The sequence below is a fragment of the Gobio gobio genome, assembly GCF_949357685.1.
Source record: "Gobio gobio genome assembly, chromosome: 18".
NCBI lineage: Eukaryota > Metazoa > Chordata > Actinopteri > Cypriniformes > Gobionidae > Gobio > Gobio gobio.
The window spans coordinates 32,088,502-32,112,204 of NC_137111.1; the positions used below are offsets into that span (position 1 = coordinate 32,088,502).

Genomic DNA, 23,703 nt, shown 5'->3' on the forward strand with positions numbered 1-23,703 from the left:
GGAGTAACATAATTGACTTTATCACACAATTCTGACTTCTTTTCTCACAATTGTGAGATAGAATTTCATTTTATAACTTGCAATTTTGCGAGTTTATGAGGGAAAAAAACACTCCCCCAGAATTGCGAGTTTATATCTCATATGTTTGTGACTTTATGATTTTTAATTGTTTGTCAGAATTGCAAAATGTGTACTTCTGAAACAACCAAGCCTGCCGCACCAGAGACCGTAAAAAAATATGGACGACACGACTTCATTCTCTTCCGCTGAAGAAAAGTGAAGCCTCCGGAGGTCTGAATTTGGCTCTGACATCTTGTGCAGATTTGGGACGAGTCTGTGCAGTAGAGAGCAGGAAGTAGAGGCGCGATATCAAAAGCCCGCCCATGCTCTCGCAGATGCAGAACAATTCATTATGTTGGTGTGAAATAAACAGTTGTGGAAATGTAGAAATTAAAGCTAAAGCTCCAATCTCCTCCCGAAAATCCCCCAAAAAGTTTGTTGGTGCATCAGTGACAACTTCACTCAGAGAAGCTGTCAATCATGACGTCACACCCCCCGTTTTTATAGCATCACATAACTAATACCAAACTTGTTTAAAAAACGAATTCTTGAAATGAAATCAACGTGATAAAAACTGCCTAAAATGAGAGAAACCAACTTTGGGGAAAAATTATATGAAGTGTAATTTGATTGTTTAGTTTATCTCCAGTCCATTAGAATTCAGGTTTTGAGCTATACTGGGACCAACCACCTGGGGGCGATCGAGGCGCGTAGGCTTCAGTTTGAGTGCCACACTCGTGTTAAAAACTGAAGCCAAAACGTCTCGATCGCATAATGAAGTCGTGCCGTTCATATTTTTTACGGCCTATGGAGACAACTTCTTCAAAAGAATTGTGAGATAAAAAGTCGCAATTACTTAAAAAAAAAAATATATATGTTTTACCCCGTGGCGGAAATAAGCTTCCATACTGAAGTGACACCAGCTCAAATTATAATTTTGCATATCAAGCTTAAAGCTTCAAGTTTAAACATGCTTCAAGCATGTTTGGTAAGGTTTTTTTCTTTTTTTTTTCTCCTGTCTCAGCAGCCTGTCAGATGACGATGCTGTATGGAGATAGAAAGTTAACAGATATGCTCTGTTTCTGTATGAATGGACACACTGTACTGTGTTTGCTCAGCTGGAGTTTGTTGTAAGGATGTCCTTGCATTACTTGCTTTCACCGGATGGGGGAGTTGTCTTTCCAGTTGTCCCATATTTGTCTCAGCAAGCATATTTTATTGCGACATCTGTTCCCTAGTAATGTGTCTTAAGCAACCAACATGATAATCAGTTAAAAAAGAAGTCTCGCCATACTCCCCACAAAGTGTTTAATTTGTACACATTGTGTTTCTGATTTGCTAGTCAAGTAACAGAAAATGAACAAATTAGGTTCTTGTTTTAAGGGGACTGACATTCATTTTATTCTTCGAGATGGTGTCCTGATTTCCTTGTAATGGTTAAGAATTCCCTTCAAAGAAGATGGAGATTTTGCAATTATCTCTCTGTGGAGGAATGTCTGCGCTTTTTTTTTTGTCATAGAATAATATCTTTATCCAGTATAGCAACACCATAACAAATGATGTGTTTAATCCAGACAGAAAGATGGTAAGCATATGTTTAGTCTGTTTCCTTTTAGTACCAAGAATATTCATAAACCACATGTTAGTCATCTCTGTTCATTATGGCCTCATCATTCATGTTATTGTATATATGGAATTGTTTTGCATCTGTTATTGTCCCCCCCCCCCCCCCCCAAAAAAAAGCAAAATTTCATATTTATTAATTTACACAATCTGCGTATCAATTAGCATTATGTGTGAGAAGTGTTGTTTACTAAATTATCAGAATTTCTTTATAAGGCTTTATAAGTATTTGTACAGTTAAGTACCAAGCTAATACTAAAAGTAAAAAAATACATAACCAATTGGCTTTTTTAAATTCATTTTTTTGTTGGATTATATTACATTAAGTTGTCCACTGTCAAAAAGACAATACATTTTTTTTTTCAAGTTCACAAGTTTAATTAAGTGGATGAGTAATCGTGTTAAATAATCATGATCTCAATATTAATCAAAGTAATCGTGCCATAACCGAGCGGCCCTACTATTGGTCATACATATTATTGGCTGACAGGCGGCTTTCAACCTTTCAAACACTCATGCTTGTGTGGTCTTTCTCTAATGCAGCAGCGTGTGTGAATAGTCAAAGGCACCTTTGGTGAACAATGAATGTAAACAGTCTTATGTGAATGTAAACTGGTGGGACTAAAACATTTGTGTCAAATATCATATCTGTTCAAACCTTGCATTGTGAATACAACTGAACAGCCTGCTTTTAAGACTGGCTAACAGACCTGTTAATTCATTTTTCTTTTTTTTTTGTTCTTTATTACTGAAAGTTTACTTGAATAATTTCCGTGAGAAATGAATGCAATAGCATTTAATTGGAAACTACTTAAAGGCTACACGCCAGTGTTACTTTCATTTGTTAATCTTTATGTAGATATTTCACTGAATATATACAGGAATGAGTTCATTAACATATGTTTTTGCTGTGGTATTACAATTTCAGGGTCATGATCTTAATAGTAATTATTTTAAACTACTGAATTTATGACTGCCGACACGGCAGCCATTTGTTTGCGTCATTTATTGCTGATGCGGTTTATTTTATGGGATACAGCAAGTTTACTTCAAGTTTAATTCAGTTGCTATGGAGTCAAGTCTTTGTTAGTGACCATGTGGCAGTGTATTCCACAGTACCATATGTTCAGGAACACGATTTAAAAAGATGTATTGTTTACATGAACTTTAGGATACAGAATTGGTTGCACGGCATGTATTTTAGCAACAAGTACAAGTTTTATATGCTTGCCTTTCTTTCATTGCTTTGCACTGCAGTAGTGAAGTGATGGGAACGACCTTGTGAAAATCACATCAGGCTCCAATCTAGCGTTCTATCAGCGTCTTGTATACCTGACAGGCTCAACTGAAAGTGATTGTCATGCTCAGAAATGGACAAAAGGGATCTGGCTCAGGGCTACCAACACCATGTTTCTCATCTCTCAGTTGGCTCTCTACAGTGCTGCACACTGACCCTCAGCACGGCGGCCCTCTACGCCACTTTCCTGCTTCTGACTTCTATTTCCTGCCAATTATCTGAATCACCAACATGGCTGTTGTGGAGTAATGACTGTGCCTCATTCTCTCTGCCGTTAGTGAGCTGTCGTGGCCGACGTGTGTTGCTGTATTGGCTTCTCATGGCCATGGAGGACAGAGAGGAGACATTACTGGGAGGGTCTCATTAAATGAGCATGAAATTGAAAGCTGCTTCCCATCTGACAAAGAGTTTGCCCTGAGCTTTTATCTCCAATTACATGTGTTTTGGATTTCACTTGATAATACAAAAGGACAAAATGATTCCTCAAAGTCTCTCTTATGGAGTTTGTATGTTCAATCGATTTGATTTTCAGAAGTGTCAGAATTGCACTAAAAAACTAAGATAATTGAGTACTTTCCTGGTTGTTTCATAATATTATTCCACAGTGTTTCCCCTAGAAATTTTTCCAGCAGCGGTGCTGTTACGTGCTGGAGGAGGTTACCAAGCCGCGCATGGGGGGGTCCGGGGGCATGCACCTCCGGAAGACATTTAAAAAAAAAAAATCCTTAAACCATTACTTCTGGCAAGTTTTTTGGATAGAAATGGACTTTTTGAACATTAAAATCCAAATTAAACTTTTAATTTGTTTAAAAGGTGAGCTTACATAGCCTATTTTACTATTAACCTCCAGGGACGTGCGGAAAGTTTGGATACTATTTTATGTTTTTGCAAAAAGTCTCTTATGCTTATCAAGCCTGCATTTATTTAATCAAAAATACAGAAAAAAAACTGTAGCCTAATATTGTGAAGTATTGTTACATAATGTTCTTTTTATAATTTTATTAATCAAATTTATATATATATATATATATATATATATATATTATATTATTATATTTTAAGAGCATCACATTATCATAAAAGAGCTGCAAGTAATTTTCTTTTTGCCTTGTGTTGTTTTATTCACATTAATGGCTCAATCGTCAGCAGCAGGTTTATTAGATGCTGCCCCTTTTAAGACCGAATGCAGATCTAATAATATCATTCTCCTATTGATTTCTCCTAACTATTTACACCCATTTAAGATAAACTGTGTGAATACCCATCAAGCCGGTCATTTTGAGATATAGGCTATTTGTCGTCCTGCAATTTAGCCAAAGTGGAGAGTGCATTTGACAACAATCACAGATTGTGCTGAATCTGACGTTAAAGGCATGTTTGGGGAGAAATGACAGCGCGCGCTGTGAAGGGAAGGAAGTCGTGCTAGACGGAACGTGGGTATAGTTTATAATAGTTTTACCTCATATCTTCTTTTTATAATCCTTGGGGAAAATAAAAATAAAGCGAATATAAAATAAGATTAATATTACATTGTAATATAAGTGTAAGCAGACAAAACTCTCCTCTCTCTCTCTCTCTCTCTCTCTCTCTCTTTCTCTAGTCTAGAGACTATTTTTAGAATCACTTTAGCTTATCTTCCTTACGCCGTTTAAAATTTACTACATTTGAATTTTTTTTATAACTCAATCGTTTACATTATATAAAGCATTAAAGTTCTGCATAATTAAGGGCGTGGCCACTTCTCATCTCGTCCCTACTTTGCACTTCAGAACGGCTCATAAGAATCCGATGGGTGACGTCACGGACACTACGTCCATATTTTTTTACAGTCTATGATTTTAACCCATCCAAGTTAGGGCACTCACATTAGGAGTAGTGAGTAGAGAACACACTCACTGCAAACCGTGGACACTCACACCTGGAGCAGTGGGCAGCCATTTTAATGCGGCGATTGTGGGTTAGGTGCCTTGCTCAAGTGTTTCATGTGTTTTTTGTGTTAACCGCAATTAACTTTTTTCATTTTACTTGTTTTTTGCATTACCTGTACATAGGTAATCATCACAAAAAAAAGGAAAATAAATTAAATGGTCAAGCTACCCCCGTTGGTCGCTTGAGATGGATTGAGCCACTTGACAGTTCTGAAAACCCTTGAAGTCTTGGTGCTTTTTCAGGGTTTTTACTTACTTTTTTCTCTACCCTGAGCTATTATCATTTTTATTCCTCTAAATCCATGAATGTCGTCCTTTGATATTTGATACATCTGTTTTAATGAAAGAGTGTTGTGGAGTTGGATGGTAGACAATCTAGTTTTAAAGGTTGTGTGTCAGTGGTCATTGGACTGGAAAGTTTGCTGCCTATGCTGCAGTTTCGCTGCAGTCTCAATAGCTTGATCATTCTCAGACCTCTACGTCTCTTCATCATTGTCTTCGTTTTGCTTCAGTTAACAGATATCCTGCCACTTTAGTGGCAAAGATGATTTATGATCTTGTGGTAAACATGTTTAAAAACATTATTTACTGAAAAAAACAGAGATTTGTTTTGACACAATTTCAACTAATAAAGACAACTTTTTTCACTTTTTTTCTTTTGTGTTCATTGTTAGTAATATTTTTCATGTATTTTTTGGGCATCTAAAAGACTTTCTGGTCATTGGGTGCTTTTTATTACACTAGGAATATTATTTATTATGCTATTATAATTTCATGTTATAACTATAATAAATTCAATATAATTATTATAAATTCATAGTTCATGCTCCAGTTATTGACCTTTTTTGAGTTTACTTTACTGCACTGCTGTAAAAATTACTTTAACCGCTGACCCTTAATTTATTTTTAATTGAAATTTTTTTTTCTTGTAGATGACTGCACGGTCCTTGCCAGCGGTACAGTCTGATGAACGACTCCAGCCTCTTTTGAGCCACCTCAGGTAATTGATGTCGTTAGAAATTGTTCATCTCTTCTGGCATAAAACTATATTCTTTATGGCATTGTGATTATTACTCCTGCTACATGAAAAGCAGCAACTTTATTCAAACATATCCACATGGGGCTTTTTTTTTGTTTTTTTGAAAAATTATTTAATTGAAAACATTCCCACAATAATCCTTATTTGTTGTTTTGCAATTTCCTTGGCCTACTGAGGACCGATCAAACCGGTCCACTCAAGTCTAGCCAGCACCGAAAGTGACTCCGACTGCTTTCCTTTATCTCTTGCTCGCTTCCATTCAGCCTATTTCATTAATGGTCTTGGCACAGGCCCATTATGATGCACCAAGTGTTTTCCACGAGTGAACCTGCGCTTGCATTTTGGCTGCAGCCAAGCGGGGATACCAATGTAGATAAAAGCTGGGACTCTCAGTCATTGGCCATGTTGCCTGCACGGACGACTGTGTCCCTCCACTTGCTCGCAGTGAAGGGAAACAATGGCAGCATTCCCAGCAGTCCATTCATTTGCTTTTTGATGGACTCTGAATGAGAGCATTTAATTGGATGTGTCTTTAGAGGCGACAGTTGTGGCTGCTGAGGATTGGCTAGTAGACTCTTTTAATTTTTGTCAACACTGGGCAGGCCAGATAAGAGGGTGTGAAGGGCTGGCGTGGAGCTGAACAGTAAGGGAATGTAGAGGAATAAGAAAGCAGGGCCTGGAAATGCTCAATTATTCATACCATCACACACAGCCTCAGCGGATGCGGCACTGTGGTAGGACCGAAAGGAATCTGTTTCTTTGCATCAGTCCCATTTCTTTATGTGCTTCTCATGTAAATGTCAAATGTTGTGTAGTATTTGCCATCATCATGATTTCAACATATCTGTTACTGGATTTCAGTGGATTCAGCTGAACAGTCTGTGACTTTATGAAATGACTGGGTGGCAAAATTATTTACTTTTTTCTATTTACATTTTCAAAGAGTCACTGAGAATTAATGAAAGTAATGTAATTTCTATTTTTGTCCCCAGTATTAAGATAAATACTATTGTTCAAAAGTGGTGTTGGTAAGATCTCTTGCTTACCAAAGCTGCCTTTATGCCATCAAAATACAGTAAAACAGTAATACTCTGAAATATTATAACTCTTTTTTTATATTAGAATATATTTTAAATTGGTTTACCGATATTTTTCCATTTTCTGATATCTGTTCAATTTGCAATAAACTTTTTTCAGTTGAACACAATATAAATATTAAACGCAATTATTAACGCAGCATCCATTGTTTTTTTTTCTGTCATCCTTTGGCTGCGCTACAGTATATGATCACTCTATCATTCACTCAATTGCTATTAAACCATTCAAGAGCGAAAAGACGCAAAAAAAAAACATTTGAAAATGTTGTATCCTCGTAAGAACAGTCTTAAATGAGTTGTTAAATGAATGTAAAGTATTGTGAGAAAATAGGATGTGTGTCAGTTCCACGTCATGTACGTCAGATCTTAAAGTGACAGCAGCCTAATAAACCTGCTGCTGTGTCATTGTCAATCAAAGAACAAAAGACATTGAATATAGATGAATCAAAATAGTGATTCATCTATATTCAATGTATAATTTATTCAGTGAATACTGTGTAGTGTTTGATTTATTCATTTTATGGATATTTACCTGTATTTACCTTTTAAGACCTACCTGAAAATCTTAAAGCACTGTTTACATGGTTCAAAAACTTTTTTGATCATTTTAGCAGAGCAGGTAAAAATCTGAACTGGCCAGCTTTCAAATATACTGTAATGTTGAATGGCTGTAATGAATGGCTAAAATTGATGCACATGTAAATAATTACAGCTATGGAAATCAATTATCTCCGCTTTATAAAAACGGCGTTCTGTCAGCACATATTTAATAATCTAGACCAAAAAAAACATTAATAATTCTGATAACATGCCAGATTAAATCTCTTCACTCTTTAGCCTATTAAACAACTCCTAAACCTTTTATGCTTGTATTTATGCAACATTGATAGAGTTCCTTGTCATTTTGAAAACATTAGATTTTGTACTTATTTTGCTTGTTGTTAATATTACTTCTGTTGTTATAAATAAGACTCATCTGGAAGTACTAAGTTTCACTAAAGTAGCAATGTTTTTTTTATTTAGAATGTTTGTGCTTTTAAAAAAAATTTAGAATAATTTTTACATGCTTTACCTGTTTTTTTACCTGATCAAAGCTTTTATTTTAAAAAAGACACTTTAGTGACCGTGCACTATATATATTTTTGTACTCTTTCAGACTCTATTTATTGATGTAGAAGTGTTCGGTTTTTGTGTGCAAGGAAGGAGTGAAATTAAATATAACTTTGTTTAGTTCAGTGCTGTTGTTATAATTTTCAAAATATAAATAAAACAATAAACAAATAAAGATGCATTAATTTCTTAAAAAAACAACAACTTTTGAGCGGTATAGTGTAGAGCCCGACCGATATGGGTTTTTGGGGGCCAATACCGATATTAGGGAGTAAAAAAGTTGTGATATCGATATATGTGTATTGTGTGTATATTATAGTACAGTACCAGTCAAAGGTTTGGACACATTTTCCCACTGATGTGTCCAAACGTTTGACTGGTACTGTATATACATAATATACATACATTGGGCCTCATTCATGAAACACGAGCAGAACAAATTTGTATGTAAATCGTTCGTAAAGTAGCTCTGACAGAAATTTTCGGATTCATGAAAATGTTCGTATTTTCAAAATGTTTGTTGGTACGAAAGAAATTTACACCTGCTCCCTACCACGGGTAAATGGTGCGTACAACATTTGAACATTCTATGTTCCAATTTAGGCAAACTGATGACAATGCATTTTGATGCACTATGTACCATAATAATATTTCAAGGGTTGATTTGCCCTGTCTTCTTTTTTTTTTTTTTTACTGTTCAATGTTGGGTAATAGGCAGCGCTCGTTACTCACTTTTTACCAGGCCGTCCAATCACAGTGGATGAGGGGTGGGACAAAAACTACACCGACCAATCATCCCACTTGTACACCGACTGAACAACAATAATGGAGAAGTTAATACTGCTTTTTACTGCATTTTTTATATTCAGTAATATTCTTCCAAATGAGACAACTGGTAGCACATTACTGCCATGGATATTCTGTATCATGGCAACCAAAGAATCTCAGCTGGAAAAACGCTGCGCTTGCAAAGCGCTTTCAAGCGCCACTAGCTGGCCGTTTTCAGAAGAGCACCAGACGTTTTTTAGCTGGCTAAAATGCTTTGGTGGACATATAATTTAATATTTATTGCTAGGCAATTGGTCAATTAGTCTCTTTAGCATTTATGCAAAGTACAGGAGCCAAACCTGAGAGAGAATTCCAGAAGATTCCACAGCGTTCCTGGCCACATTATTTGCAGTTGTAACTCATGGGCGGGGATAATGCTAATTATGAATGAATCCGTGGAATACGGAGCGTTTTTGAAATCTGGGGGAGAGTTTTCGTAAAGGTCCATTTTAAATTACTCAGAATTTGCTCATATATTTACGAAAGTTTAATGAATGAGGCCCATTGTACATAAATACAACAGAACAAACACGCAAATGAAAAAGTTATTTTCAGGTTTTTCATGTGGGTCTAAACTAGATTTTCTAGTAGGCTACAGAAATGGTAATCAAATATCACTTCATAGTCTTTACTGTATAAATATAGATTAACCCTTATTCAAATTATTCAGTCAAGAGCAGGGAGTGAATATTTTTTTTCCCTGTCTTTTGTTATCTCGTCTTTTATGAGAAAATGCTTCCCTGCCATTAACAAGATGTTCCTGCTTTCCATGTTTTCATTATACGGTAGGCGGCGCTATTACACATTTTCTGAACGAGTACTGAATCTACTGATCAAAACACAGGCGAAGAAGAAGCAGAAACAGCAGATGCATATGTAAAATAACGCTATTATCAACATTAAACAGCATATAAATCAAAACGGCTTTATTATTTAATGAAATGTTGACCCAAGACTGTGGAGCTTTGGTGGAGCTGATGAACTCAATCTACTCCATCTGTGTTTTGATCATCATTCTGAATCTCATCTCTATGTAGTCTTTGACAAAAAAATTATTTTTCTCAGCTTTTTGCTCAAAATGTTGATTAAAAAAAGAATGCATGAAGCTAGAATAAAACAGAGGGTTTGTTCTTTCTTTTGATATATTGCATGTTCAGATATTCACAATACATTCTGTGGGCCATGAAACTTGTGAAAATGACAAAAAACGCTGGAGGTGATGGCAAATTTCATGTTTACGTTCACTTGAGACATAACTGACTATGTTTATGATGATACGACAAGACAGGCATTTTGACATAATTTTGTGTGAATATTCATGCATTGTGAGACGCTGGACGCGCGTTCATATTGGTGCCATATCTGCGGCATATACACCGATGCCGATATATCTGCGACAGGCTCGTATTCGGCCGATAAAATCGGCAGACCGATAAATCAGTCGGGCTCTAGTATAGTGTATGTGTTCCAGTTAAAAAACATTTCTCCATTTGCTAAAATATATTTTGCAACATTCTTGTACACTTATACTTTGGGCCATATTAATTTCTTTATAGTTTTTTATTCCACAGCCAACAGCCTTCTAAATAAATATTTGTGTTTTGGTCCTAAATAGAGGATCTTAAATCTGTTGGGAATACAAAGGTCTAGGATTTATTTTTCTTCATAAATGTGTATGTTCCTTCAACAAAGTTGCCTCCAAAGTAGATTCATCGATTTTATAGCATTGTTAAGCAGACCTCGGGTCTGTGCCTTGCAGACTCTGTATTGTTTCGAGGTATGCCTTTTGCTTTGCAGTGTTCCTTCACCAGATTTATATCCCTTCACCTGAAAACAGGAATCCATTTGAATAATGTGCTTGTTAGTCAGTTTTCTACATTGACCTTGTGATTTCCACTGTGATTGGCTCTCATCATTCGTTCCCTTATTTTATTTTTTGTAGCCATGCCTATGTGGGTCAGGACTATAGCATTCAGAAGAACATTGGGAAAATTTCTCTGGAGCAGATTGATGCAGTAAGTACTAAAGTTATTGATATACTTAATATATTTAGCTATGTATATGTGTGTGTGTAGGCATGTATATGTATGCAAAGCAATATTTAGCAAACTTTTCCTATATAATTTTTATTGGGTAGCGTGTCCCGTTGCTTGCTTTATATTTGGCACTTGAGACTTGTGCTGATGTTAAAGTTTTCCTTTTCCTAAATTCTCAAGTTACTAGGACATTTAGCATGTCCTACTTTGGTGGTTGGAGTGCATGTACACAGATGTTTCTAAGGAAGAGAGCTGTCTGTGGAAAGATCTACTGTGTGTGTGTGTGTGTGTTTCTGTATTGTTAATGTCATCTCAGGGCCAGTTGCTGTTCCAATTAAGTGGCTCATCAGCACATGCAAATTTTGTCCTTCATTTTTTGCTTTTATTTGAACATTAACAAATTCATTGAAATCTCTTGTAATTAAAGCCTTTGCATTAAAACAAAGGCTTTTTTAATCAGTGCCTCTTTTTTGAATCCTCATATCAGTATTTTACCACTCCTAACCAGGTGCGATAAAGCTATTTCATGTAAATGTGAGTTTTTGTCCTTATCACTTGTGACACATAATTGTACATTTAAAATTTCTCTTGATTGACTGTGATTGTGTCATGGTCGTTTCGTGTTCACAGTGGACCTGTGATCTCTGTTTTTTGTATTTGAAGTGCATACAGCTATCAATCACCTAAAAGTTGGCTAATTTATAAAACAAACCATTTTCAATAGCCACTCTTCTTTTCTTCTCTTCCACCAGCTCTCGGGCAAGTCCTTTCCTCTGTGTATGAGGCATCTCCACAAGGCACTGAGAGAAAACCACCACCTCCGGCATGGTGGGCGCATGCAGTATGGCCTCTTCCTCAAGGGCATTGGTCTTTCTTTGGAACAGGCCCTGCAGTTCTGGAGATCAGAGTTTGTCAAAGGGAAAGTCGATGCAGACAAGGTAACTCTTCAACTTCAGCTCATACTTCACATTGTACTGGTTTTTCACAGGCTTTTATTTTACTTGAATATTTTTGTGTTTGTAGCAATTCTTTGGTATTGTACTTTTGATTCTGCTGATGTCATTCTCTTCTTCATCCCTCAACAACTCTTGAGAGGGTTACCCAAATGAACGAGAGATGATATTAGAAGGCCAAGTTATTCAGCTCTCTTATTCTGATACAGGAGATAATGTGCCACCCTTCCATCTAGTCTTTAATTACAATTCTAGAGGAACACGCCCGATCTTATTTTTTGCGCATGGTACATTAAACAAGAAAATTACATTCCCAATCTTAAACCGATGTTTCCCCCCCTCCTTGTGCTCTGCAAATGAATGCTTATTCCCAACTAATGCTCAATCAAGGAGAAACAAATGAATTTCATGTCCTTACCTGAGAATGGCTGTCCTGTCGGGCAAGCTTTTGATGCAATCATCACTCATGAGAGCTCCGTACCAGCTCAGAATTACTTATTACTAGGGCTGCACGATATATCGTTTTAGCATTGATATCGCAATGTGTGCATCTGCAGTAGTCACATCGCTGGATGTGCGATGTCAAGTATAGGGATCGTAGTTGATTCATTCAGACCTGAAAAGAATGTGATTCTTGGATTAATTGCAAAGTTTAACCATCATAGAGCAAAAGTTAATAATTTGCACGTGAGGTTTTAGGTCCTTTCAGTTCAAACATTCAAGCGATTTAAAAACATTGTAGTGCAAAAAGACGCAAAAGAAAACTCAATTTGGAACATGCATGCTGTTTTCTGTGGGCACGCACGGAGCAGTCAGAGCGCGAACTAGTGTTGTTTGTGGGGGCCTGTTTTAATTTTAGTTTAAGTCTAGTCTTTGTGTCAAGCTATCATTTTAGTTTTTATTAGTTTGTCACGTTCATACTCTTTAGTCTAGTCAAGTTTCAGTCGACTAAAAGTCGGAGCATTTTAGTCTTATTTTAGTCAGAATTATCCATGACTATTTTCGTCTAGTTTTAGTCAGTGAAAATTGTGTTTTAGTCTATTTTAGGGATGCAATTCTTTTTAACCCTTTCAATATAGTATAAGTACCTAGTAGTATAGACAAAACCAAAATTTTATTTTAACCAAACCCATTTCAAAAAAGGCTATTTTATCATATTATTGCTACCTCAAGAATACATAAATTCGGAAGACGCTCTGATTTGAATTTACAACATATTTATTTGACCAACTAAACATGTTAGAAGTACACACACATAAAATTTAAATAAAAACATTGAGATGTCTCTTAAGGTTCGTGGTGTTTTTATCTGTGATTTTGTGGCCGCATTTCTCCCGAACTTTTTCCACAGCACATTCAGTTTTCTTTTCCACTTCTATGTAATGAAAGTTTTTCCAAATGTCGGAACTTCTTTTTCTCCCTTACGAACCCCGGCTGGCCGGCCATCTGTCCCTTTCCCTGTGTCAGACTTAACTTTGTTGCCGTTTACGCTAACTCACTGCTGCTGCATCTTCTAAATAATGCCACGAGTAGGGCTTGAGGAAGTGAAGTGACTTCGCCTGCGTCTGCACAGTGCGACCTGATGCAGCCTCTGAAGTGAGACACACAGAAATACTGCAAAATAATAACAATAACGCGACAAAATAACGTTATAACATTTTGTCTCGTCTCGTTTTGGTCAGCGAAAATTAAGAGACATTTTATCATCGTTTTTATTTTGTAAACAACATTTAGTCTCGTTTTTATTCGTCAACAATATTGCATTATACATTTAATTCTAGTTATCATCACATGACCAGCATTTACATTGCGTCTCGTCTCGCTTTCGTCACATGATAAAGGTTCGTTGATGACGATATTTAGTCATAATTTTGGTTGACGAAAGCAACACTTAACGTGAACAAAGAATTCCATTCTTTTCTGCATCTATTTGTGCTTGAACGGACACATACACGCACAATTATGTCAAAATGCCCTTCTCAGTGAATATCCTTGTAAACACAGTCGCTTATGGCTTACGTGAACATAAACAATTGAGAAAGATAACCAATGCGTATTATATTGGATGCGTGCATTCTGTCTTTAAGTGACAGTAGCCTAATATTCCTGCTGCTGTGTCTGTATTTTGTTGTCTGATTAACATTAATGACAAAGAGAAAATCACGTTTGTAGCTTTAACAAAGATTAATTATATTTAATTTATACAGTAAATGCGATGCAGTGTTAATATACATTTGATTATTCAATTTCTGTCCCTGAATACTGTTAGACATACCTGAAAAACATAAAGCACTGTTTATTTCATTTGTATCTTTGTTCTATTGCATTTATCAATGCTTGCAATTCATTTTCTATGCAGATTCAATCCCTTACAAAATCACCCCAATCATTCTAGAATGATTCATTCTTTTCAAATAGAGCTCTTCAAGACATCTAGTGAAATTGTTTTTATCTCAATGTCAGTTTTTTCCAAAATCGTGCAGCCCTACTTATTACACACTCACTGGCTTCTTCTGCTGTTCTGGACCTCCTATAAAAAAGGTCTTAAATTTGTTTTTAAAAATTCTGGAGATACCTGGATTTATCTTCTGAAGATATATTTGTGAACATTTCAATATTATGGTTCATCTTTGTTTCTTATTTAGCATATTGATTCTTATTTATTTTCCTCTGAGAATAAGGAATATCTTATTTCTGTTATTGAGTTGATGAAATGCTTACCATTTGAGAATTTGTGCCTAACCATTGAGAATTTGTAGCCCCCCCCCAGCGTAGTAGGATTTATTAGACTGTATTTGTGTCAGCAGCTCCAATGTCGAATACGCAATTGATCTACTTTTGTGCACGTGTATGACTGTCCAAGAAATTTCAAATGGCGGAGCGTTGCTAAGCACTGACATATTTTTTGTGTCAATGACAGAACTTCAAGGGAAATTTCCTGATACTCCCTGAAGCTCTGCCTGTTTGGATGCTTTGGAAAGATGTAAAGTGTTCATGACTGTTACAGGACAGCATTTTGTTATGAATATAGTTCAGTTATACAGATTATACCATACATCTATACTTTTAATATTAGTTAGCAGTTAAAATTCAGTAAATATTTGGACTAAGGCATCATGATTCAATTGTAACACTACAATGAGTGCAAACAAATACCCTGAAATGGTTTTTGCCATGTTCTGATGAATGTATTATTCACAGCGGGTGAAGTACAGCCCATCCTGTGTGTTGAACAATACAGTACTTGCGACAACATGATAGTTTTTGATTCGTCTGCAATTGAGGTGAATATCAGGTTCTGAAGTAATCTAAAACTATTAAGCCGCACAATGGATTTGTCCCTTTCCGCATTCACTTGGTCACAGATGAATGGTGGGCAATATTCTGTGGCATCATTGTATAGCAGAGCAAGAGAAAAAATGTAGGTAATTTTCAATAGAGTGGAGCTTTTTGCATTTTGGAGGAAATAAGATGTTAAAGTTTACCTCGAAAAAGCAATGAAAGAAGATCTAGAGGGACAGACAAGATGGGAAATGTATTACCAAGCACCTCTACAAAGCCAAGTCCACAAATAACCACAAAGAATATAACCACATAGCTGTACTATCGTAATTTAGAGTGAAATTCTTACATTTTTCAGTCATGTTGACTTTTGACATTTATTGAAACATTTAATTTTTTCTGTGAAATTGTGAAAGTGTTCCTACCATCACCAAATAAAAACTTAATATAGTGACTAATTTTAAAATGAAAATGAGTAAGTTTCTTCAAATATTTATTCTATTGGCAAGATGTAATTGAGTACAACAGTTCCCATCCGCTTTTTACCAGCCTTGGTCCTGGAAATATTTTTCCCATAGAGATTTTAAACAATTTTTTGTTAAAGCCATTGGCGTACAGGGGTGTTCTGAAATGAGGAGACAAAGTCCTCACTGATTCACAGATCATGTTTTCAAGTAATTTCAAGTTTGAATGTGATGCGACCAAAAAGCAGTGATATCTAAGTGGGTAAGTTATTTAAGTACTTTTTTAATTAGTCTTTCCATTAACACCCTTTTCAATTAGACTGATTCGTGGATGCGGAACGCTCATGAAAACGAGGTGTTTTTTCCTATCCTAGTCCAATGGAGGCATTACCTCTTCTCGATTGACTTTTCCCCATTCATTCTCAGTTACCCCCCACCAAACCCACGGATGGGGTCTGTTAAAACTCAGGGAAGACTTTAATAAAAAAATAAAAATTTGAAAATCAAACACGAGAGAAAAGTACTTGACTGTGTAACAGCTTTAATAAAAGAAAGAACTACAATCAAATCAAAATGACATGCAATTGACTTGATCAAATGAAAAACAATGGAGAAATATATAACGGTTCATTTAAGATGTTGATTTTTAGATGTAGAGACATATTTTACATATACAAGGAATTCCGCTGTTAATCAATTATTAAATAAAAAAAAGTAGAAATAGAGAAGTAGATTGATGGCTTCAACAAAAGCATATGACACTGATTAACAACCTCAAAGCTCACAGCAGGTTTATCTTTGGTATTGTTAAAAATCAATTCCCCTATGGAGAATATGAAAGGGATTTTTACTTCCAGAACCCGACTGCTGCATATACCCACTGTATTGCATATATACTGTCTAAATTCATTATATTTTTTTAATTCATTTTTCTGACCTCTACACACCCTTTTTTTGGTCCCATTCCAGTATGTAGATTAAGTTAGTGGACACATGCCACCCTACATGTAAAGACCAGTGCCCCCATGCAAAGCAATTACATTTTCTTTTGATATAATGCCCTGGAGCTGTGTATTCAAGCGCCATCCCAGTTCTTGCTGCTTCGCTTCCACACTTGCCTCCACAGCTGTAGCTTAAAATAGGACTCGCAGGACAAGAATGGTTAGCACTGGCCGGCCTTCAGAAAATAAAATCCAGGCCAATTTTGTTATATTAAAAGTACTGTGGCACAAGACCATCTGAAATTTCTGTGCTCAGTAGAGCGGGAAAATCTAATATTCATATCCTTTGTGCCTTGTTCTTTGTTTTTGTCCTTGCTCTTAACATACTGCCTAATACAGCTATAGTGAGCATGGAAATTAGTAAATGTGGATGGGCCAAAGTAGTTGAACCCTGCGATGGGCCTGCCATCCGTCCGTTTCGCTTTCTGTGGCCAGTAGATTTGTATTTATTTATTTATTAAATAAATTGTTTCCACAAAAATATTAAGCAGCACAATCATTTTCAACATTGATAATAATAAAAATGTGTCTTGAGCACCAAATCAGCAGATTCGAATGATTTCTAAAGGATCATGTGACACTGAAGACTGGAGTAATGATGCTGAAAACTGAGCTTTGCCATCACTGGAATAATTTGTATTTTCTTATATATATATATATATATATATATATATATATATATATATATATATATATATATATATATATATATATATATATATATATATATATATATATATATATATATATATATATATATATATATATATATATATATATATATATATATATATATATATGTGTATGTATGTGTGTATGTATGTATGTGTGTGTGTATGTATATGTGTGTGTATGTATGTGTATGTATGTGTATGTATATGTGTGTGTATGTATGTGTATGTATATATGTATGTATATATGTATGTATATATGTATGTATGTATGTATGTATGTATGTATATATGTATGTATATATGTATATATATATATGTATGTATGTATGTATGTATGTGTATATGTATATGTACAAAGTATTAAGTATAAAAACTATAAAGTAGTTTATTATAATAATATTTCACATAAATACTGTTTTTGATTAAATAGTTTTACTGTTTTAAAACGGAAAACAATATATTGGGACTATTTTTTTTTATTAGTTGATATTTAAAAAAATGTATATTGGATATTTAATTGTGCATGCGTTTTTCTCCTTATTTCTTCATTTAGATTACTATTTATGTCATTTAACGTTCACTTAAGCTTTCGGAGATTCCAAAATATAATTCTTTTTTTACATTATTTTGTGATGCCTAAATTCACTCAGCATTTTAAATGGTTTTTAGTGCTTTATTTATTTATTTGAAAAAAAAATGGTATAGAATTTTTCAATGTATTACTTGGTGCAAATTGTTAAAATCTTTTTGGAAACAGTTCTTGTCGTTTAAGAAAGAGGCTTTCACAGTGTGCTGCCTCTGCTTAAAGATGAAGCAGCTCTCTTAAGCACCGAACATTTTGCCATGCTGCACTCTCAGACCAAACATGCTCGAGTTCAAAGAGGTGCTTTTACTTTTACTACAGCTAAGCCACTTTCACAGACTCAAAAGCAGTCAGAGGGTGTCCATTTACAAATATTCCTTCTCTTAGCCGCCAACCATTTCTCTGGAAGAAGTCAGGAGGTGGAAAAAATAAAAAATAAATAAAAGAACACATCCAGACAAACGCATTCTCTGGTGGTCACGCACCGCCACTCGCAAAAGTGCCCCATTTCCAGGGTGGCTGCGTCCCCCTCAGTCTGCCCTCTCAGGTGGAACTCAGTCCACCCACTCACAACGAACGCAGCCTTCCTTACGAACCAGAGGATGGCAGAGTCGGTGGGATGCAGGTCGCGGCTCTGTGAGTGATGTATGCAAGGTGTCAAGGATATCAGACTGCACAAAGCCCCCATTAGCATTTCACTTTCACTAGCAAATAAACAACCGTGGCAACATCTCAGTCTGGGCCACTTGTTTTGATTTGGTAGTTGGTGTGGGTGGTTGCAGATAACATCCAGAAGACTAATCTATGCGTTTCTTTATGAAGGAGTTGGTCCAATGATGTTTTGCCTTCCACAGCTTTCTGTTCCTTTCTGCTTTGGCATGCGTGAAGGAATGCTGCCATTTAGTACCTAATGTTCAGATACACTTCTTGTTAATGGTAGTTGTGCACTGTATATCCAGTTCAGCTTTTATGCACCCTGATGAGTAAAAAAGCACTGGTGGTTTGATTAAAAACTTGTATTTTTTTGCCTGATGATTTTTTTTTGTTGGCAAAAATAATCTCCTTTGGTCCAGGGTTAATAATACGCTGTATGTTGCTTTGCTCTTCAGTTGACAGTAAAGCAATAGTAATCATAATAAATAATGATGATAATTATAGTACAAGCGACTGCGCATTCACCTGTCAGTATTCTGCATGCAGCACCAAAATGGTTTACATGCAAAATATTGTCACGAGTCATTGATTTTTGGATGAATAAATTACTGTTTACCCCGTGGCTGATCCGTCTGATTGCTCCATGGAGCGAGGAACCCTGATGGCACCTGCTACATATCAGTGGCATGGACCTTGTTTGGTGTCTCATTCGTGCAGAGGGCAAGGACCAGCTGAGGACAGGCAGCCTTGGCCTTCCTTGCTCCTCTCTGGCTAAATGGTTGCTGTTAACACTCATTTTGATTGAGTGAGCACAATGTGAGGTGCACCAGGGTGACGCTCATTATACTTGCTCACACAGATCCACTCTCCACTGCCGAGGGACTTTTCTTGGGCACAAGATATTCTCCTGTTCAGCCATAAGGAAGAGTCTGGACACATGTATGTGGCTTTACAGGCTTATAATGTGTGTATTCAGCTATATTTGTCATATTTAAAGTCTGTTCACACCAACACATGATGTTCAGCATGTGCTTTTGTCTGTTCATAAAACGGCAGATGACCTGAATGCAATTCACTCTAACAGTACATGTTTTTAAACAGCTGTGCAGATTGTTGTATATCAATCAACACCAAATACAATAGTACAGAGAAAAGAGAGCCGGATTCTGGATTCTTTCTCTGCTATTTACTGTCCCTTGGAAAAAGTCATGGTTTTATTGTGGATCTTATTGGTTAGGCAGTTTTCTTTACGTGCGACTGTAAAATAGATAGGAATCATTGCATTAACAGCTGTTTATTCGAATTAAAATGTTTACTGCACTGAACATTTGTCTTAGTGGGAAAAATGTTGTGAATGGTTACCAGAGCATTGCTAAGAAGTTTCTGGGGTATTTTGCCAGGAGGCGGCTCGTGTTTGGCTGTGGAGTTGATTGACAGGCCATCGGGAGCACCTGAACTTCGCCCAAACTGATGCTTTTGCCACTCTATTGAAGCGATAACCAGCCTAAGTCGCTGGTCTAAATTGAATTTGACACAAGCACAACATCATATATGAACATTTAAAGGCTCTATGGGGAACCTAGCTGAAACCAGATCGAATAGCTCCATGTAAACTGAAGTGTAGAGGTAAACTGTACACCGCTTTTCAATATAGAGAGGCATTACTCAAATTACTCTATGCCTCTAGTTACTCAAGTTACTAATATAGTCCTATGTCGGAACTCATGGACGCACGTTACCGGAAGCTAGTGATTACAGTTTATATCGTTATAATTTATAGATTTGTACAGAAAATGTTTAAAAAATTTTTTTTTTTTACCAAAATGCATCACTTCGCTTCAGAAGGCCTTTTAGGCTATTAACCCCCACCAGCAGTATGGATTATGGTTGGATGAATGCGCTTTGGCTGAAAGAAGAATGTCATATACACCTAGGAAGGCTTGAGGATGAGTAAATTATGGGATAATTTTAATTTTGGGACCTTTAAGAGCTTTATAGCCTGGATGAATTATGGACAAAGCTATGATTTTTCTTCTTCTGTGTAGATCTGTTCAGTTCTAACAAACTTTAAAGGGTAACTTCAGTGATTTAGCATTAAGCTTTGTATCAGTAGAAACCCTGTAGTATATTTGAATTATGATACTTTCCCCTCTCATATCCCCCTGAGACGAGAGAATTATGCATTTTATTTCTGGAAAAAATCCTCCGGTGACGCAAATATCATAATTTTGCGTCATCGGAGGATTTTTTGGTCAGAGCCTAAAAACTACAGCCAGTAGAAGGAGCTGTTCCGCATGTTTTCAACCCGCCCTCTGGGGAGAGATCTCACGCACAGAATGTTAATGCGCTCGGCTCGGCCTTGGGCATCCATAACGGAGCGGTGTGGAGCAAAGTGAGTGTTTCAACTTTTCAATGAATTCCTATGAATGTTTAGCTTCCATATGCGATCAGAAAACTCGCCAGACTGTACACGCGCTGAGAATGACAGCCGCGCTTACCTCAGCTCTGCTCAGCGCTTACTTCCCTCTCGTGATGAGTGCAATCTGACTCCTGCTGCGTTTGTCCTGTGACTTTCGTTCGGCTCACTCACATCACGTTCAGTTTTTAATTGTAGTGTTTATTCTGTAACTGAACGAAATTATTGTATTACTATGAAGATCAAAACAATGTTGGGGGCGGTGTAGGGAGTGGCCTCGTAGGGCAGCTAAGCAAGTGCATTCTGGGAGTTGTTGTCTTTCATCCACATGACAAAAATGCATTTTCTGTCTTTTCTCAGTCTAGAAGGCACCAAATTCAAACATAATTTCACATTTCTACTACATAAATGACAGTTTAAATACACTTTCATCTTCCCAGCGCTGAAGTGCCCCTTTAACTTTAAAATATGAATTCAACAATTAAGAGCCCTGCAATATAATGCATTTATCTTTTATTAATATTGTTAAGCCGATTTGCAGTATATTTAAAAATATTTTTTTATTTGCTCATTCATTTATTTTGTTATTCTAATTTAAAGGACTTACCCCATCAAAACATTATTGGGAAAACCCATTTGAGCCCCCGTCCAGCCCTGATGATTCTCCTCTTCTAGGGCCAGAAAGAAGACATTCTAATGATAAAATTATTTTAAATAAACACCTGTTTGCTTTGACCTGATATTTGGTGTTTATGCATTTAAATCTGTTGTAGCCTGGGATATTTTCATATTTTATGTAGAGATACAATATATTGTATTTCTGTGTTGAAAATACAGAGAAAATAAAGACTTTTTTAAAATACAAATTATTTCTGCTGTAGAAAACATTGTTGCACCAGTGCTACCATGCAGGGGGCCCTTGGGTTTGCTATAGCCTCCAAGGGCCCTATGTGCCACAGAAATAGTCTAAACTTAACAAAATGTCCTGCCAAGGCTTGTTAGGACAGAAACTCAGATTTACTTGCAAAAATCTTTAACTCATAGCTTTACTGCATTGAACCTGGTTAGGATACACTATTATTATAAGGGTGTTGTTGTTGTTTTGCTCCCCTAAGTATGATTAAAGAACCTCATATTATATTTATTTATTTAATTAATTAAGTAACCTAATTGAAATATTCATCCCCTCACTAATTAGCAAGTTTCAAGTAGGTTTGTTTGTATTTTATTCTACAAACTTCAAAAAAGAAGGACAAAAGTGAGAAACATTTTAAGATTTAAAACAGGCTTTTGTTTTTCTCCAGAGATCTTCTGTCTTCTGATTATAGACTTTAATCAATAACAAAAAGCTTTTGCTGTGAATAATGCAGCCATGAGTTGCTTTAAGCATGCGTAACATTTAAAATAATTACATAGCAGGTCATCTCGATTCTCTCTAAAGTATGTCTAGTCATTTTTAGTCTTTACGCAGCACTGAATCATTTAACATTCGCATGGGGTGAATAATCTTCTTTAAAAGAGCATTAGAATGCAATATATTCTACGAAAAGACAAAGGTAATTACAATACGTTTGAGCATTTTGCCAGTAACCTTTAATGCGCATGAATCACTGTTTGACTTATTCACCCATGCTGAGGGGGCTTAAAGGATGGATGCTGGGAGCGGGGCATCTCACACCTCCCTATTTCTCTTTAATTGAACCATGATGCCTTTTTATTATTATTCTCCACCAGTGGCCTCCACCAGAAAGTCCAGCTTGTGGATTTGCAACACATGGGAACAATATCAAAGCGGCAGATTGGTTCTGACACTTGTGGGTTATTTCTATCCTGCAAACATTTGATTGTATTTTTTTCGAGTTAAACCCGTTTATTGTAATCGTAAAACAAAAGAAATCCTGTGGCCGGAAGTATCATTTAGTCTCAGATTGTGGTTTGCATCAAGGTGTTTTGTCAGGGAATAATGAGAATCTTTCTCAACCCTGTCTCAGTGCCTTTTTATGTGCTCACATTCTTTTCCTTACCTCCGTCTCTTAATGTTTCCCTCAGGGAGACTGAGCAGCATAATTTATGGAAAAAATTTGATTCCCCTTCCTAGTGTCAAAAAGGTAACTGCTCTACAAGGAACTATGATAGTGACAAAAGTGGCTGCGTTGTTTACCGGTCTGGCTGTCTGAAACATCCCCCACGCCCCCCTACAGCAGCTGCCTGTTTAATTAGAGTGCTAGGCCCCCGGGGGACCCGCAACTCCTCCTGCGCGCTGTATGGAGAAAACCAGACCCTCTCAATCACTCAGGCCCCTAAATGTTCACGCTGTTTATTCGGCCAAGTCTGCACGTGCCACAATAGCTTAAGTGCGCTAATTGACACAGAAAAAAAGCCAGTGAGTAACAGAGGAACATGCAGGACAGGAACTGTGAAAAGACATCATTATGCATGCATTCAAATGGTAGAGGACAGTAGGACTGGACCAGAATATTCGAATATTTGTTCGATGGGTTGGTATTCGATTTTCAAATTTGTGATTTGAATATTCGTTGTTGTTTTTTCCGTGAACACCTGGCATCCCGCTCAAATCGGGCTTGCATATGTTTACACTATAAAATCACTATAAAATACAAAACTTTTTTCAATTCTCTTATAGCCAAGCCATTTTTA

At 36.4% G+C, this 23,703-nt stretch overlaps 1 protein-coding gene across 1 annotated transcript in view; it reads left to right on the top strand.

Annotated features, from left to right (window-relative positions):
• The window catches only part of prim2 (DNA primase subunit 2), an 81,885-nt gene that overhangs the window by 33,730 nt on the left and 24,452 nt on the right, over positions 1 to 23,703 (top strand). The window contains exons 8-10 of the mRNA XM_079842572.1: positions 5,841 to 5,908; positions 10,925 to 10,997; positions 11,771 to 11,956. Coding sequence (XP_079698698.1) covers positions 5,841 to 5,908; positions 10,925 to 10,997; positions 11,771 to 11,956 — 327 coding nt within the window. The remainder of the gene's footprint in view (positions 1 to 5,840; positions 5,909 to 10,924; positions 10,998 to 11,770; positions 11,957 to 23,703) is intronic.